Source organism: Leptodactylus fuscus, chromosome 4 (assembly GCF_031893055.1).
Source record: "Leptodactylus fuscus isolate aLepFus1 chromosome 4, aLepFus1.hap2, whole genome shotgun sequence".
In the NCBI taxonomy this organism is placed as follows: domain Eukaryota; kingdom Metazoa; phylum Chordata; class Amphibia; order Anura; family Leptodactylidae; genus Leptodactylus; species Leptodactylus fuscus.
In genome coordinates, this window is record NC_134268.1 from 68,338,112 (window position 1) to 68,356,147 (window position 18,036).

Consider the following 18,036-nt stretch of genomic DNA (forward strand, 5'->3'; position numbering starts at 1 on the left):
CTTTTTATTTACATTTTTATCAGAGCCGAAACAAGAGCGAAAAATCTGAACTTCTCAGCACCTTTGATTTGATTTTATTTTTTTTCCCAGTTACGGTATTCACCATAGAGGAAAAATATTGTTAGAAGTTTGTAGACCAGGCGTTTTTGGACATAGGGATACCTAATGTGTATGTCTTTCACAGTAATATTTTAGTTTTATATGTATTCTTGTGACAGTGGTGGGGCTTGAACTTTTATTGGGTTTTGTTTTTAATATTTGCTAACTTTTTTTTTGTAATACAGCAGTAATTTTTTTTATATTTAACAAGTTTGTATTTTGAGATCGATATCCCAAACTGGGTAAAATTATGAATAACCGTCCTGGTGTTCAGTGGGTTAGTAAGGATATCCCTGCTGACCAATTGGTAATTAGTGAAATTATTCATGTCTTTTCAATCAAAAATACCCCTGGTGGCAAATAGTTAATTATTGTCTAACTCATGTGGTGAGTTAGTAATGTCTCTGCCATCTACTATATAGCATAATTGAATAATAGATCGTATCCCTGGTGAGCTAGTAATTATACCCCATGGGTGATACCATGGATGAGTCTTGTCTACTGTATCTGGGGATTTAGTGGCGCCCTAAGACATTACAGGAAAATGAGCATATGACAAGACCGGACATTGTATAATGACTGCTGCTATTGTTATAATAATGGATACGTGATAAAATAATACACAAGGGAAATGTATGGCCATTTTCTCCAGTGATTTTGAGGAATTCATATTTCTACATGTTTTAGAGTTTTGTTTTTTTTTTCAAGTATATATTAAATCCAAAAATCTATGATTAATATAATATCTTGATATTCATGTCCCGTTAGGTTTACAGTAGGTCAATGTAATATAATGGCATTAGGAATAGGATGTTGGTCCACACCAGGAGTCTCCACCCACAATACATATCATATAAATGAAGGATCCGATCGTTATTTGTCATTGATCTGCACAATGTAGCTATGGCCGGCTTATAGCTCAGTTACATTGCAGTAGTGCTGGGAACGTCCTCTCCTAGATACAACCACAGGAGGAGAGTCACTACTGAACAGCGACCATGGTCATTTATTATAGAATGGAGGTTGTCTATCTGTCCAGGGTCACCAATAACATTAGTAACAGTTCTTCTAAGGATGGCAAGGACTCTGCTTTTTCTGAAGGCACGCTGGTTTTCCTATATATTTTCATACCTCTTATTACTTCCGTCACAGTTCTTGGTAACACTCTTGTCATTTTTGCCTTTATTATTGACCAAAGACTTAGAAACCAGAGTAACTTCTTCTTCCTGAACCTGGCGATCTGTGACTTTTTCGTTGGTAAGTTTTTGTTCCTTTCGTTGTTGTTGTTATGACTTGTTTGTATCAGTCTGAAGGTTTTTCTAGTACTATTTATTACTATACATTAAAATATGGTAATTATTTTGTCAGCAATAGGTTTGCTATTGAAGGTATTTGTTAGTATATTGTTGGTAGGTTATGCTGTAGTATAAATAGTGCCATAAATCTAGTATTAAGAGGGCAAATCAATGTATAAATCAATGTATAACAAAACAAGCATGATATGCTCGAGGGCCACGGTGTGTATCCTGCAGCCCACTAGTTGGTTTGAAGCTGCACATCCCAGTATGAGCTGACGGCTCTCAGGACATGCTGATTAAGAGTAATGTTTTATTGACTGCCCATGCAATAGAAATTTATGCTCACTATCAGCTGCTGTAAATTACAGGAAATCTTTTGGAAGGACAGTGTGCCCACCTACTCCTGCTTAACCCTGGAAACTTTTTCAACACATTCTGGAGCAGGGAATTTTTCACAGATTGGTGGGCCTAGTGCATAGATTCCATTATAATGTCCCCTTTCCAGGTTGCCCTCCTTCACTATCATGCCCCCTTTCCAGGTTGTTTTCCCAGTATCATGTCCCCTTTCCAGGTTGCCCCCCTTCCCACAGTAAAATGTTCCTTTTCCAAGTGGTCCCTAAATCATGTCCCCTTTCCAGGTTGTCCCACAGTATAATGTCCACTTTGCCCCATTTCCTCTTTTCATGTCCCCTTTCCATGTTGTCCCCACCCAGGTATCAATCAAATAAAGAAAAACTAATACTCAACTTTCCCTGTCCCCGTCATCTTCTGTCTTTGCTGCTGACAGCTTCAGGGAGCGACAAGTGCAATGTCAATGACATCACTACATCACGTCTCCCGAGCACTACACTGGGAGCAGACACAAAAATCTATATGGAAATTCAGTAACAGACATAACACAGGATGGTTCTTTGTTGTCATACACTACTATTTTACCTATATGAATGTTACACTAGGTAATGTATTTGAAAGAAATGTTATACAATAAAAGTTAATACTGATCTTGCTTTTTTTAACCTTGTAGGTGCGTTCTGTATTCCAGTAAGTGCTTCCTACATATTAACTGGAAAGTGGATCCTTGGAGATGTTCTCTGCAAAGTCTGGTTGGTAGCTGACAACCTCATGTGCACGGCCTCAGTTTTTAATATTGTTCTCATCAGTTATGACCGATTCTTCTCTATCACTTTGGCTGTAGGTGCTTTGCATTTCATTTGTATTGTATTTTACTATTCTTACTTTTTGTGTTTTACAACTTTCATATTCTTTTCTGACATGTCTCTGAAAATGATCAAAGGTATTGTTCATGTCCACACCAACCCTCATGTGGCATGTACTTGTTATGTAACACTTAGCTGATGAAATTCGAAGTGTTATCAGATCACCATGGGCAATGACATTGACATTCACCCCTTTCATTTCAGAGTTGTTCAATTACAATACTGCATTTTGTAAAATATGGTGGAATAGGCTAATTTATCTTAAAGCAAACTTGTCATGTTGAACATGATATTCAATCTACAGAGCAGCAGAAGCTGAGTGGATTGATATGTAATGTTGTTGAAAAAGGTTCAGTATCATCAGGACTCGTTCACATCTGTGCCCGGGACTCCGTTCTGCAGGTTTCCATTTCCTGCACAAAACTGGGCAGGAGACGGAAACCTGCCGGCATCTTTCAAACGCATTTGAATGGGTTTGAAAAGTGTCCAGCCGTGAGCACCGGTGAGCGTTTTATGCTCTCCGCGGCGAAACCGTTTTTTTTAAACCAGACAAGAGTCGGACATGCAGTACTCTGTGTCCGGATTTTAAAAAAACTGTTTCGCTGCAGAGAGCATAAAACGCTCACCGGCGCTTACAGCCGGACTCTGCATGACAGAAGACGGAAACTTGATAACGGAGTCCAGACGCTGGTGTGAACCTAGCGTAACTTGGAATTATATGGTATAAATTCCTGTCCTTTTTAGGCTTGGAAGTCCAATGAGTGGTTCTTCGTATCCCAATAAATACCAGCTTATACTCAGAAAACTATATATTGGCTCCTCCTGCTCTATAACATGATGCCTGAATGCAGAAAGGAAGTTCCCTTTAAAAGATATATAGAAATACATCAGAAACATGTCATAATAAGATATAAGCATTGCACAATGGGTTTTCAAAGCAAACCGCTGGTGTCTGTTTGCAGCCTCTCCGCCATCAATGGACACAAATTCGGACATGCAGGACTTTGTTAGTCACAACTCCATATGAGCATATAAAAGGTGTTAAAGCAGCAGCTCTTTCCCTTACACTGTGAAACAGCGTGATGCAATGATAGGTGATTCCTCAGGCAAGCCCGACAGGAGTGGAGGAGTAGGGAGTAAGCGCGCACACCAACGTATGATCTTGAACAGTTTATTAAACACGACGCGTTTCGGGCATCTGCCCTTTCTCAAGTGTGATACAAACTATAAAAAGAACAGTCCAATATGGTAGCAACATATTAAAATCAATCAATATATACAAATTTCCATCGTTAGCCAATGTGATCATCCAAAATCATATAGATGCTGACACATGCACTAAAGGTTTCAATATTACCAACAAAAAAGTGTTTGGCTCATCACAATAATATTTACTCTTAAACCAAATGGTCCTGAGTAGAGCAGAATACAGAATACAGTGCTGTAGCAAAAGGTGCTGACTAATCAAAATAGTATTTACACTTTTTTGCTACAGCACTGTATTCTGTATTCTGCTCTACTCAGGACCATTTGGTTTAAGAGTAAATATTATTGTGATGAGCCAAACACTTTTTTGTTGGTAATATTGAAACCTTTAGTGCATGTGTCAGCATCTATATGATTTTGGATGATCACATTGGCTAACGATGGAAATTTGTATATATTGATTGATTTTAATATGTTGCTACCATATTGGACTGTTCTTTTTATAGTTTGTATCACACTTGAGAAAGGGCAGATGCCCGAAACGCGTCGTGTTTAATAAACTGTTCAAGATCATACGTTGGTGTGCGCGCTTACTCCCTACTCCTCCACTCCTGTCGGGCTTGCCTGAGGAATCACCTATCATTGCATCACGCTGTTTCACAGTGTAAGGGAAAGAGCTGCTGCTTTAACACCTTTTATATGCTCATATGGAGTTGTGACTATTTCACAACACCAATAGGTAAGAGACTAACTACATATCATCACCAAGAGTGTTTATAATTACTACACTATATTGGCGCTCGGTGTCTCTCCCATTTTATCTTTTTATGCAGGACTTTGTGTCTGTCCAAAAAAAAGTGGTTTCACAGCCGAGAGGCTGCAAACGGACACCTGCAGATTTTTTTAAAAAACTCAATGAAATGAATGGGTTTTTAAACGGACAGTTTGCAAGCCATTCCCGATTTGTTTTTCTGAAATTTCAGTGGATTCACGGCGGACGGACAGCGGGCACAAGTGTGAACACCTGCTAAGCAATGCAATTCCCTTCTTCCAAGGAAGTTCTCCTTCAGGGAGCCTTCACACGGAGTTTACGCTCGCTCATTCTGAATGTAAAACTCGTTCCGAGTGAGCAGCATAAAAAACAGATCCCATTGACTTGAATGGGTGCCGGCATACGCGCGTATCACATTGAAAGCAATAGATGAAAAAGCCTCCCATTGATTTCAATGGGGAGCGCACATAAGCCGGCACCCATTCAAGTCAATGGGATCTGATTTTTACGCCACTCACTCTGAACGAGTTTACATTCAGAATGAGCAGAGCATAAACTCCGCATGAAGGCTCCCTTAGTGTGTGCAATTGATGAAATTTGCTGTTACTCTAGGCATGCTGCCAGTTTACTTGGTCTGTGAGGTGTTACATGTGTTTAATGGGATTTTGTACAATGATCATTTATTTCTGACCACAAAGCACCTTTTATTTAGTTGTCAGTTTTGTTATGTTTTCTAATAAAGATGATTTCTTTATTATACAAATGATATGCTATGTATATGTTTTAGGAGTTATAATTCAGTTATTTTATGCCATGGCACATTGTTGTGCTGCATACATGTTACACACGTTTATTTTACAAGTTTTTTTTATCACTATCTGCTATTTCACAGATTTACCTTCACTTATTCATTGCGTTCTAAGTACTGGGACTACTACCAATGCTTATTGAAAGTATTCTCATCTCAGTATAGAAACTCCCATAGAAGTAAAACAGAGTTACAGAAACATCATAACACAGCGAGTTACACTACTCCTCTAACTCTTGAGTTATGAAAGCAGTCTCATTCGCTTTTAGGTGAAGTATGAAAACAAAACATACAACTGGGTGTAATAGACAGATTACCAGTTTAATTTGACACCTATGATACACTACATTACAGAGGTCTTGCAGGGCAGTATACAAAAAACTATACATTGGTATGTCAAAGTCCTAATGTGGGCCTCAAATAAAAAGTAATAGTAACAAAAATAGAATCACAGGACAATGGTAACATGTTTTTTTCCCATTCCTCCCAAGAAGGAGTTAATAAGAATTAACTAATGCATTATATGTATCTCAGAATTGGACAATTAAAACATACAATTCATCTCACAAAAAACAAGACCTCATACACCTATTTCAACTGAAAAATAGAAAATTTATGTCTCTTCGATGCGTGGATGGAAAAAGTTGCTAATTGCATGAAAGTTTCATCATAAAATAGCTACCAAGGTGGGGGCAGCATGGTGGCTCAGTGGCTAGCACTGCAGCTTTGCAGCACTGGAGTCCAGGGCTCAAATCCTGACAAGGACAACATCTGTTTGTATGTTCTTCCCGTGTCTTTGTGGATTTCCCACCACTCTTCAAAGAATTACTGTTAGGGAAAAGAGAATTTAAAAAAATAAAAATAGCTGCCATACCGCAATATTTGTTATTAAAGTATATATTCTGTACATCCCATCTGCATGATACAGCAACAGTTAGGATTTGTACGGTATATACAGATGTCGACATGAAGGGGTTTAAATAGGTCCCCCACGCCGAAGTGACTATAAGAGGTTTCAGGACCACAAAAAAAATTAAAAACTATTTTCATATTTTGGGACATATTGTCACTTTATACGATATCTATATTGTCTTTGTAAGTTACACTAAGGCCCCACGTTGTGAAAATCATCAAAAACATAAAAATCTGTTTTTCCCAAAGCATATTCCATTGTGTTTTTCTCTGTGGACTTTCTGCCCTTATTATACCTATACGGTAAATGCCAGCATTACTGTAGGTACAATGGATATGCTGCAATTTTCAAAAACATGGACGTTTTAGAAAACACAGCTTTTCCGCTGTGGGAATTTTTCTGCAATGTGTGGATGGGATTAGTCAGAATGCCATTCACTTTGAAGGCACTGTAACATGCTATGTTTTCGCAATTCAATGTCAATTATACCTACGGAAATGCTAACATTGTCCATATTGTATGATAGGGGTACAAAGACACAGAGAAACCCATTTGGTGATAAAATTGGTTGTTATATCAATCCCCCTCTTGTTTTTTAGGTCGAGTATCGCTCCCAACAGAGGAACCATAGTCAGACTGCAGTTAAGATGGCCTTCGTTTGGGTACTATCATTCCTTTTATACAGTCCTGCCATTATTTTATGGGATTATATTGGTGGTGACTCTCCCATTCCTAAAGACATCTGCGTTGCGGGGTATTATTATAACTGGCATTTTCTTCTAGGAGCTTCAACCTTTGATTTCTTTCTTCCATTGATATGCATTATATTCTTCAATCTCAGTATATACTGGAACATTAGAAAGAGGAGTAAGAAAACAACACATCAAGTGTTCCCGCCTTCAGTTACTTATCCAGATGAGAATGACATATGTTCAGAGCTAGCAGTTATATGCAAAGTCAGGGAAAGAAAAGAAAGACAACAAGAATCAAGAAGATGTGACCCTCAGTCATCCATAAGTATTGTCCACTTTTCCTCCCAAAGCAGCGTCCAAGCTATGAAGCTCTCCAGGGATAAGAAGGTTGCACGGTCTCTCATGGTTCTGGTCTGTGTATTTGGGATTTGTTGGGCACCATACACATTGCTCCAGACTATGCGAGCAGCTTGTCATGATAACTGTGTTGAAACTTACTGGAACCAAGTTACAAGCTGGTTGTTATGGATCAATTCATCAGTCAATCCTGTGATCTATCCTTTGTGCCATAAAAGCTTTAGAGATGCTTTAGTAAAAATGGCACAGAAATGTAAATTTACATTTCGATGATTCTTTATATTTTTATTTCCTGATCATACTTTTTATTGAATGTAATCCTAGGTTCAGTGACAACCAATTTGTGACTTATGCGACAGATACAACATGCAATGTAAGACAAGACACATCTTTTCAGATAGGCCTATCACAATTCCTAATGTAAACCCTTCCATAATTAGAATCCCTATAGTGACCCCACCTCTGTCCCCGCTCCTACATGACCCCACATGATATGATGCCGTTTCAGACTAACTTTATATGTCCAGGCACCATCCACATGTTAAAGGACACGACTGGTGACGGCTCATAAAGTCTTATGTTTGTGTAATGACAGTAACCTCTATTACAAAATTGGCTGATCCCTGTATAAGCAATGCTGCCTCCAATGCCGCCCCTGCTACCTCTTGTGTCACCCCCTCTACCTCATAGATTGTAAGCTCTTGCGAGCAGGGCCCTTAGTCCCACTGTGTGAAGTTACTATTTCTTTGTAATGTATCTTTTTGTCTGTATTTGAACCCTACAAATTGTACGGCGCTGCGGAATATTTTGCCGTTGAATAAATAAACATTTTTATTACTATTATGTAAGAATGACAGCAGTGTGATGTCCTCCTGTCTGTATCTGTCAATCCAATGACATCACTTCCATTCTCGGTGACCACAAGGCAACATTCACACGACAGTGGAACGTCCATTTTTTGAATGAATGTCATGCAGCAGAATTAATTTCCCTGTCAGTGAATGGGGGCTATTCACATGACCGTTATACTGGCGGTCCGTTGTCATGGAACCTATATTTGTCCGTTCTCATGGATACCACCATACATACGTCCTGTGCCCCTGGTGAAGAGCTATCGGTGCCATAGATCTTCACTGTCAGAGGGGCATTTCTCACAGTCAGTCCAGAACGCCCTTCCTCACAATAGCGCCTATTGCGCTGTACTGAGAGAGTGGTGAGGAATGCCTCCCTACCCTCCTGATAGGGTATATAGACGAGTACTAGAGGGGCATTCCTCACCGCTCAACGTCATCGCTGGGCGGTAAGCAACACCCCCTCTCACAGTACAGCGCTATAGATGCTACTGTGAGGAAGGGCAATATACCAAAAACAAAAAAATAGGTATAGCGACAAAGTTTTTGTCAAGGAAACCATGACGGGTATTGAGTAAAACATATAAATTTTATTGTTATCACAATTAAAAACATATAGATATAGGATGCAAATGACACAGTAATGGTACAAAAAAAGAGTACAGCAGAACAAGGGCGTTCTTGACTGACTGTGAGAAATGCCCTTCTGATGGTGAAGAGCTACAGTACCGACACAATAGATCTTCACCGGGGGCATAGAATGTGAAAGCCAATAATGCGCTGAATTCAGCTCACTTTTGGCTTTTTAGCGATGTATTACACCTCATGTGCTCGAAGATGTGAAAGGTCCTCTTTAACCTCTCAATATACTGTACATCACACTATAAGGCTAAGGCCTAACACAGCGCTTTTTGCAGAAATTCCACAGAGGTTTCCTCTGAGGACTTTCTGCTTCCTTTATAACTATAGGGACACCGCCGGTGTTTCTGTAGGTATAAGTGACATGCTGTGATTTCCAAAACGGCGCACTGTTGACTTTCTATTAAACCGCATGTGCCCCAGATGGTGAAAGGTCCTCTTTAAGTAGAGGCATCGAGTCTCCAAAAGCTATTGGTTCCAGTACCATAGTTCTTCACTGTCAGAAGGGTGTTTCTGACAGTCAGGAACGCCCTTCCTCACAGCAGCACCTATAGCGCTGTACTGTGAGAGGGGGAATGGCTTACTGCCCAGTCATGATGCTGAGCGGTGAGGAACGTCCCCCCAGTACTAGTCTATGGATGAGTACTGTGAGAAGAGGGAGGGGGGCGTTCCTCAACGCTCTCACAGTACAGCACTATAGACACTACTGTGAGGAAGAGCATTCCTGACTGACTGTCAGAAACGCCCTTCTGACAGTGAAGAGCTACGGTACCGGCATTGATAGCTCTTCACCGGGGTCACAGAATGGGAAAGACTGTCAGCTTATGAGCGGTATATAAAACCACATGTGCCCCAGGAGGTGAAAGGTCCTCTTTAAGCTAGTAGTTTAATTATTAGAGATGAGCGAGTACTGTTCGGATCAGCCGATCTGAACAGCACGCACCATAGAAATGAATGGATGCACCTGGTACTTCCACTTTGACGGCGGCCGGCCGCTTAACCCCACACGTGCCGGATACGTCCATTCATTTCTATGCGAGTGTGCTGTTCGGATCGGCTGATCCGAACAGTACTCACTCATCTCTATTAATTATGTATTTTTTGTTGTTGTTTTTTTATGTATGTATTATGCTCTAGAAAAAGTCTATATATAATGCAATTTAAAAAAAAACCTCTCACTAAACCAATCATTCCTTAAAATGAGTGGAATACATGACATTTATTACATAAAACAACAATGCCCTAGACTTACTGTTGTGGATTTAGCTAGACAATGCAGTAAACTTGGTGCATCTTTGTCGCAATGGGGCGCATATTGGTGCATCCAGTTTGGGCAAAATTTTCCCAGTTTTTCCCAGTTTTTTCAAATGGAAAAATGTCTACTGCTCAACTTCTGATATGTGTCCCTTGTTTTATTGTGAATAAAATATGGTTAGATGAGATTTCCAAATCATTGCAATCTTATTCTCTTTACAATTTACGCAGTGTCATAAAGTTTTCGGACTTGGGGTTGTAATTTTTGCAATGGGGTAATTCCTGATAATAGATTCCCTTTGAATATATTTAAAACTGAAAAATATGCTAAATAATTCTTAAAGGAAATAAGCAATTATCACATTACAGCAATAAGACAACAGCTGTAATAAAGAGCTCTATTCCCAAATTGCTTTTGGATTATTATTTACAGTTTGGCAAGACCCAGGAGACATATTTTATATAGACCTTGTGTCTGTAGTGTTGAAGCCATATATAGGTTTGGTACTTTTGTTCACATTTGCTTTTACATGTTTTTATGTCATATAATATATAGTATATACAATGCAAGGTTTAGGACAATTTTACATTATCAAACATTACTTGTAACCTTTAGTTACTGCAATTGATGTTTTTCATTGCAATAATTCAGTGGAAGGCTTCAAGGAATTTTTCTATTAATATCTAAATGATATTATATTATAACTATTTCCAGAATGTCATCTATGACACTAGGCAATAATACCGAGATAGATTTCTCTGCTGTGAATATCACTGGCGATGTGGAGCTGCTGTTTTCAGAAAGTATCAGAGTCACTATCATTGTACTTATATCTTTGCTTATTGTGATCACGGTTCTCGGTAATATTCTGGTAATGTTAGCTTTTCTTATAGACAAGAGACTCAGAACTCAGAGCAACTTCTTTCTTCTCAACCTGGCCATCTGTGATTTCTTATTGGGTAAGTCCACTGTCAGTCCGACACTGAAATATTTATTTGTTTATTTTTACCAAATTTATGAATATTATAATATATATATACAGTCCTATGAAAAAGTTTGGGCACCCCTATTAATCTTAATCATTTTTTGTTCTAAATATTTTGGTGTTTGCAACAGCCATTTCAGTTTGATATATCTAATAACTGATGGACACAGTAATATTTCAGGATTGAAATGAGGTTTATTGTACTAACAGAAAATGTGCAATATGCATTAAACCAAAATTTGACCGGTGCAAAAGTATGGGCACCCTTATCATTTTATTGATTTGAATTCCCCTAACTACTTTTTACTGACTTACTGAAGCACAAAATTGGTTTTGTAACCTCAGTGAGCTTTGAACTTCATAGCCAGATGTATCCAATCATAAGAAAAGGTATTTAAGGTGGCCAATTGCAAGTTGATCTCCTATTTGAATCTCCTCTGAAGAGTGGCATCATGGGCTACTCAAAACAACTCTCAAATGATCTGAAAACAAAGATTGTTCAACATAGTTGTTCAGGGGAAGGATACAAAAAGTTGTCTCAGAGATTTAACCTGTCAGTTTCCACTGTGAGGAACATAGTAAGGAAATGGAAGACCACAGGGACAGTTCTTGTTAAGCCCAGAAGTGGCAGGCCAAGAAAAATATCAGAAAGGCAGAGAAGAAGAATGGTGAGAACAGTCAAGGACAATCCACAGATGACCTCCAAAGAGCTGTAGCATTATCTTGCTGCAGATTGTGTCACTGTGCATCGGTCAACAATACAGCGCACTTTGCACAAGGAGAAGCTGTATGGGAGAGTGATGAGAAAGAAGCCGTTTCTGCACGTACGCCACAAATAGAGTCGCCTGAGGGATGCAAAAGCACATTTGGAGAAGCCAACTTCATTTTGGAAACAAAGATTGAGTTGTTTGGTTATAAAAAAAGGCGTTATGCATGGCGTCCAAAAAGAAACAGCATTCCAAGAAAAACACTTGCTACCCACTGTAAAATTGGGTGGAGGTTCCATCATGCTTTGGGGCTGTGTGGCCAATGCCGGCACCGGGAATCTTGTTAAAGTTGAGAGTCGCATGGATTCCACTCAGTATCAGCAGATTCTTGAGAATAATGTTCAAGAATCAGTGACGAAGTTGAAGTTACGCCGGGGATGGAGATTTCAGCAAGACAATGATCCAAAACACTGCTCCAAATCCTCAGGCATTCATGCAGAGGAACAATTACAATGTTCTGGAATGGCCATCCCAGTCCCCAGACCTGAATATCATTGAACATCTGTGGGATGATTTGAAGCGGGCTGTCCATGCTCGGCGACCATCTAACTTAACTGAACTTGAATTGTTTGTCCAAAATCCCTTCATCCAGGAACTGATTAAAAGCTACAGGAAGCGACTAGAGGCTGTTATCTTTGCAAAAGGAGGATCTACTAAATATTAATGTCACTTTTCTGTTGAGGTGCCCATACTTTTGCACTGGTCAAATTTTGGTTTAATGCATATTGCACATTCTCTGTTAGTACAATAAACCTCATTTCAATCCTGAAATATTACTGTGTCCATCAGTTATTAGATATATCAAAATGAAATGGCTGCTGCAAACACCAAAATATTTAGAACTAAAAATGATTAAGATTAAGAGGGGTGCCCAAACTTTTTCATAGGACTGTATATATATATATATATATATTATAATATAATATATATATATATTATAATATAATATATATATTTTTTAATTTATATGATATATAAATATATATTTATATATCGTAAATTATATTCAGAATAAAATTGTAATAAAATTGTATAAATGAAGCTTACTAGTTGTATAATATACAGTTCTACAAACTTTTAATAGTGTTTTCTTTGCAATTCATCACCATTTACAAATTTCACGAGGTGGAAACTGGCCAGAGCAGGCATAATGTATAGGTCTGTGTAAAAGCTATAGTATCTATCTAGTATTGAAGAGAAGGATGTACTTACCCACATTATTTACCCTAAATAATGCAATGTAACAAAAAATTCAGCAAGGAGCACACACAAAAAATGTATATATTTAATACAGAAACAACTCATTCAGAATGGAGAGGATTTTTCAGTTTGAGAAATTTCCCCTGTATGTGAACACCCTGCATGCTGTATATCAGCTGAGACTAAATGTTATATAACAAGAACATTCACTTTTATTAAAAAAACAATGCAGATATTTACATAATAATATATTATAAGGTATGCGTAAGACTGCCACTTCTTCCAACTATAGAAGTAGGCACAATGTAAAATATAATGTTACTCTTATTGTTATTTTTGAGTGTTAAGTCTCTGTTACCTGCTAATACAAATATGTTTATGCCTCCACATTAAAGAAGGATATGAAAGAATAATCTTCAAGGCGTCATCTATGGACTTCTTGTAATAATATTGGCTTGATGTTACTTTGTCAAGTAGATGTTCCTATAACAATACATTACTTATGTGACCATAAATTTGTATTCAATCTCCTTATCATGTAAATGCCTTTCATTCAATGTTGTGTTACATCTTTTTGTAACTGTTTTATGTAAAAAAAAAAAAAAAAACCCCGAAGATATTAAAAAACTAATGCAGATGAATAAATGTGTACATAGTTATATAAGCAAATATAAAGGTGTCCTTTCTTACCTTTCTCCATTTTCAAAACAATATTTTGCGGTATTATGTTATGTAGACCCGCCCAGTGGTTGTGTTGTGGATTGCAGCCGGTTAGAGGTATTGCTATCATATCACAATATGGTATTGAATTGTTTCAATGGAAACTGGAGTATACCTAACTGTTCAAAAGGTTTTCCATAAATCAGTAGTACTGAGAGCATACATAAAAGTAACACTATTGGGTGGAGACTAGCTGCTGTGATGTCTGCCATTCCGTACCGACAGAAAGTAGAGTAGACTCTGCTCACTTAAGTCTCATTCAGAAGCAGGGTCATACAGTATATGCCATTTTAAAAAAGCACTGAATAGCATTGATGTGAAGAAGCACTTGGGATGAGATAAAAACTTTCCAATTTAGCTCTAGCATCCTATATCTATGCCTATGTTTTGCCATTCTCTCCCTTAAATTCTGATCAACCCCTCCATAGAATTCTATATAAAGTTGTAATATAACTGTAAGATGCAGGAAGCAAGTAGTGAAAGTTGCATTTTCTCTGATAAGGTATATTACAATGTTTCTTATATTTACTTGTACTATTTATGCAAAGTTTGTTGAATAGTTAGGAATCACTTTACTAAATGCAAGGTAAGAGTAGACATATCTTTCACTTTAAAATACTGATATCATTAGGATACATCCATACAGCTCACTGTATACATCTACTTTAGTGCTAGTATAATATACACTTCTATAGTATAAGTTTGACCAACGCTGAATGCAGTAAAAACTGGATATGTGAATCCAGCCTAACAAAATAACATCTAAATACAGTAAAATGATTCTGTTACGTTCAAACAGGACCCTGTAGTTTTCAGTATCTTAAGCCATCCATATTCTCAAACTTTTTTTTATTTTATTTTTTTATTTAATTTTAATGTTTAATGAGATTTAACATTGCATTTTTCATTTACTGTTGTATTTATGGAATTTCTGGATTATCGGACATTATAGTATTACTAGTATTGCGGTTGTGAACTATTTCCATATTTATTTCCTCTATATTCATTAGCATCTCTTCTCTTGCCAGGAGCAGTTGCCATCCCTTTGTACATTCCCTATATGCTGACCGGAAAGTGGATGTTTGGAAGATTCTTATGTAAATTATGGTTAGTTGTCGACTATACAATGTGCACGGCATCAGCATTTAATGTGGCTTTAATAAGTTACGACAGATTCCTTTGTGTTACTATGGCTGTAAGTATCGCACAGATGTTACAAATAAAATTTTGGGGGGTGAATATTAAATTTTTTTTGAATATATCCTTTCTCAATATATAGCACTGTGTAAATGTTTTGAGCAGGTATGGAAAAAATCTGCAGAGTGAGAATGCTTTCAGTAATATAAGGGTAGATTGCTTATTTTTGTCAATTAACAACAGAGTCCTGATCTAAACATCATCCAGTCTGTCTGGGATTACATGAAGAGACAGAAGGATTTGAGCAAGACTACATCCACAGATGGTCTGTGCTTAGTTGTCCAAAATGTTTGGAAAAATCTCCCTGTTGAGTTTCGTAAAAATTGTGGGCAAATGTACTTAGACGAATTGATGCTGTTTTGAAGACAAATGGCAGATCAAACAATCCTCTATTTCAGTAGTCTGTCTAGGCTGGCTGAAGCCTTTTCACCATGTAGGCATGTCCTCATGTAGCCAATGCTCCCAACACATCAAAACAGCTGTGTCAGAATGACTTATATGGTGGGCATGGTTGTCCTGCTTCTCTTAGTCCAATGAGGCGCCTCCTCTCAAACTCTGTCAACTGGACAAAATTACTTGAAGTGTGTCGTAGAGGCATGTCTTGTAGTGAATGATCTCTCATCACGAGGTACACTACCCAAAAGAAATCTCTGAGAACCTTTACTAGAGCTGTGTAGGAAGCATCTTTAGGGTCCATTCACACAGAGTTTTTTGGCGCTGATTTTGACGCTGAATCCACGTGGAAAAAAGCCTCCCATTGACTTCATTGAAAAAAGGAACCCATTGAAGTCAATGGGAGGCTTTTTTTCCACGTGGATTCTGACACGGATTCAGCGGCAAAATCAGCGCCAAAAACTCTGTGTGAATGGACCCTTACAGTTTCTTATGCCCAGTTTTGCAGCAGTCTGACATTTCTATCTGGGTGCACTATTTTGTTTGTAAGTGAATGTATATAACACACACAACATGCTAATTTTATTAGGCAATACTGTTTGCAGTTTTTGAATATTATGTAACTTACATCATACATAAAATTTGTTACATTGGCAATGCTGTATCTATTTTTCTGCCTGCCACATTGTTTGGAGAAGACTTCAAAATAAGATAGATCAGAGAGACCAATGGAAGAGACTGGCTGCTGAGAAAGTGCTACCTAAGGGTATACCTAACTCATTAGCTAAAAGCACACCTTTCTATAGGTGAACCATCTGCTTTATCCCCCTATTTAATTTGACAACACTTCAAGATTATATTGCCAAGCATATGTTTTCATGAACACACTAAGACATCTCGTGCTTCTTGTTTCTAAAGATTCATCTCTTCATTTAAGAACAGCTATCCAATATCTAAGTACATGCTTGCATGGCTTCGTCTAACTAACAAGCATACACCATGCAAATACAGAGTGCTTACATTACACAGTATTTCACAGGATTAGGTGATGCCTAATCCTTCTTCTGTCAAATTAGTTAGATGCCGAAGCCATTTTTGCCTAAGGCATCTAAGGGGTTAACTAAATGACTACATTACAGAGGGTAAGTGGGATGGTAGAGGGAAAGCCATAGAACCGCTATACGTGGAGGAACAGTAGTTGTTTCACGTTCTAATGAAAAGCGGCACGTTCTATTAGTTCGTGATGGCAAGTGGTTAAAGGAATAGCAATAAGGTTGCCGACCTCTAGTGGTTTATTCAGTGAAACAAAAAATACACAAATGCTGTACTATACTACGTAATACCATGTCATTCTTTATGTAATACCATATTATAGTAAATACATTATTAAACTGGAAGTAGAATATTACAGACATAGTTCACCACTGTTAACCAGACCAAAAAAAATACAGTTCAGTGAATAATAATATAGGAATTTTTAGTCTAGATCTACAATGAATGAATTGTGTGTTGTTCTTTTCAGGTGTTATATCGCACCTTACAGAAGAGGCACAGTCAGACTATTCTTAAGATGCTCATTGTCTGGATACTATCATTCCTACTATACAGTCCAGCCATTCTTCTATGGGAAAGCATTGTTGGTTACACTGACAGTCCTGATGACCTCTGCATTGCCGGATTCCATTATACGTGGTACTTTCTGCTAGTGGCATCATCTATTGGCTTTGCCTTCCCCTTCATCAGTATCTCATTTTTTAATCTGAGTATCTATTGGAACATCACGAAGCGTAGTCGAAAGAGAAGACAGTCCTCGGCAGTAGAGAACGAGAACAATGTCAGCACATATATCATAGCGACTGATCTCATTCTAACTCCTGAACAGTCCAATGGACAACAGGAGTCTAAGAGTCCTATAAAGAGAAAGGTTCATTTTCCATTTCACCTCAAACAACAACAATTGGGGAGCCGCCCTGGTTTATCTAGTAGCCAGAATGATGGTGTATATAGAGGGGAGTTACATATTATAAAACTCTCCCGGGACAAGAAGGTAGCTCAGTCTCTGGCAATTTTAGTGTGTGTTTTTGGCATTTGTTGGGCCCCCTACACATTTCTGATGAGTATCCGTTCTGCCTGTCATGGCTACTGTATTGAATCCTACTGGTATGATATCACTTTTTGGCTTCTTTGGATCAACTCAGCTATCAACCCTGTACTTTATCCTCTTTGCCACAAACAATTCAGAAGTGCTTTTCTTAAAGTCTTTATACACATGTGTTTATGGAAAACTGTACAATAAGGCGTCATACACGCAGTAGAGCCTTGTGCACACAGCATTAAGCAGTCCTAACATATGTTGCCTCTATATGTGTTAATATTCTTATCTGCTTTGCAGCATTAGTATTAAGCTGCAGAATTTCCACGTGTAAAGCCAGATGGAAAATCGGTCGCCTATCCACAACGTGTGAATATACCCTAAATGTTACTTGTGTTTTTCACTGGAAATAAAACAAGTAAAGAATATTACACTAAATATGTAAAATGAGACATAAATGTATGTTCGGGAAATCTGCTTACTGAAATATTCTCCAAACCTCATGTTTTTTAGTAGACCATGCCCTTAACTCCTAACCATTCCATCTTTTGCAAACCTCAGATGTGTTCTGAAGT

The 18,036-nt window shown here is 38.0% G+C and overlaps 2 protein-coding genes across 2 annotated transcripts; both read left to right on the plus strand.

Annotated features, from left to right (window-relative positions):
* Nucleotides 1-1,097: 1,097 nt before the first annotated feature.
* LOC142201145 (histamine H3 receptor-like) lies at nucleotides 1,098-7,635 on the plus strand. Its single transcript, XM_075271969.1, has 3 exons — nucleotides 1,098-1,356; nucleotides 2,422-2,588; nucleotides 6,913-7,635. Exons 1-3 carry the CDS (start codon nucleotides 1,098-1,100, stop codon nucleotides 7,633-7,635), a joined length of 1,149 nt encoding a protein of 382 aa, XP_075128070.1.
* Nucleotides 7,636-10,822: 3,187 nt separating this feature from the next.
* Nucleotides 10,823-17,665, plus strand: LOC142201146 (histamine H3 receptor-like). The gene is made up of 3 exons (XM_075271970.1): nucleotides 10,823-11,066; nucleotides 14,808-14,974; nucleotides 16,892-17,665. The coding sequence occupies exons 1-3, from the start codon at nucleotides 10,823-10,825 to the stop codon at nucleotides 17,663-17,665; spliced, it is 1,185 nt and encodes a 394-aa protein (XP_075128071.1).
* Nucleotides 17,666-18,036: the final 371 nt, after the last annotated feature.

Bases quoted from the DNA above. Each gene is read 5' to 3' on its own strand.
- LOC142201145 (XM_075271969.1), top strand. From the start codon at position 1,098: ATGGTCATTTATTATAGAATGGAGGTTGTCTATCTGTCCAGGGTCACC. The intron at 1,357-2,421 runs GTAAGTTTTTGT...TTAACCTTGTAG, and splicing joins GATCTGTGACTTTTTCGTTG to GTGCGTTCTGTATTCCAGTA. The intron at 2,589-6,912 runs GTAGGTGCTTTG...CTTGTTTTTTAG, and splicing joins TCTTCTCTATCACTTTGGCT to GTCGAGTATCGCTCCCAACA.
- LOC142201146 (XM_075271970.1), top strand. From the start codon at position 10,823: ATGTCATCTATGACACTAGGCAATAATACCGAGATAGATTTCTCTGCT. The intron at 11,067-14,807 runs GTAAGTCCACTG...TTCTCTTGCCAG, and splicing joins CATCTGTGATTTCTTATTGG to GAGCAGTTGCCATCCCTTTG. The intron at 14,975-16,891 runs GTAAGTATCGCA...TGTTCTTTTCAG, and splicing joins TCCTTTGTGTTACTATGGCT to GTGTTATATCGCACCTTACA.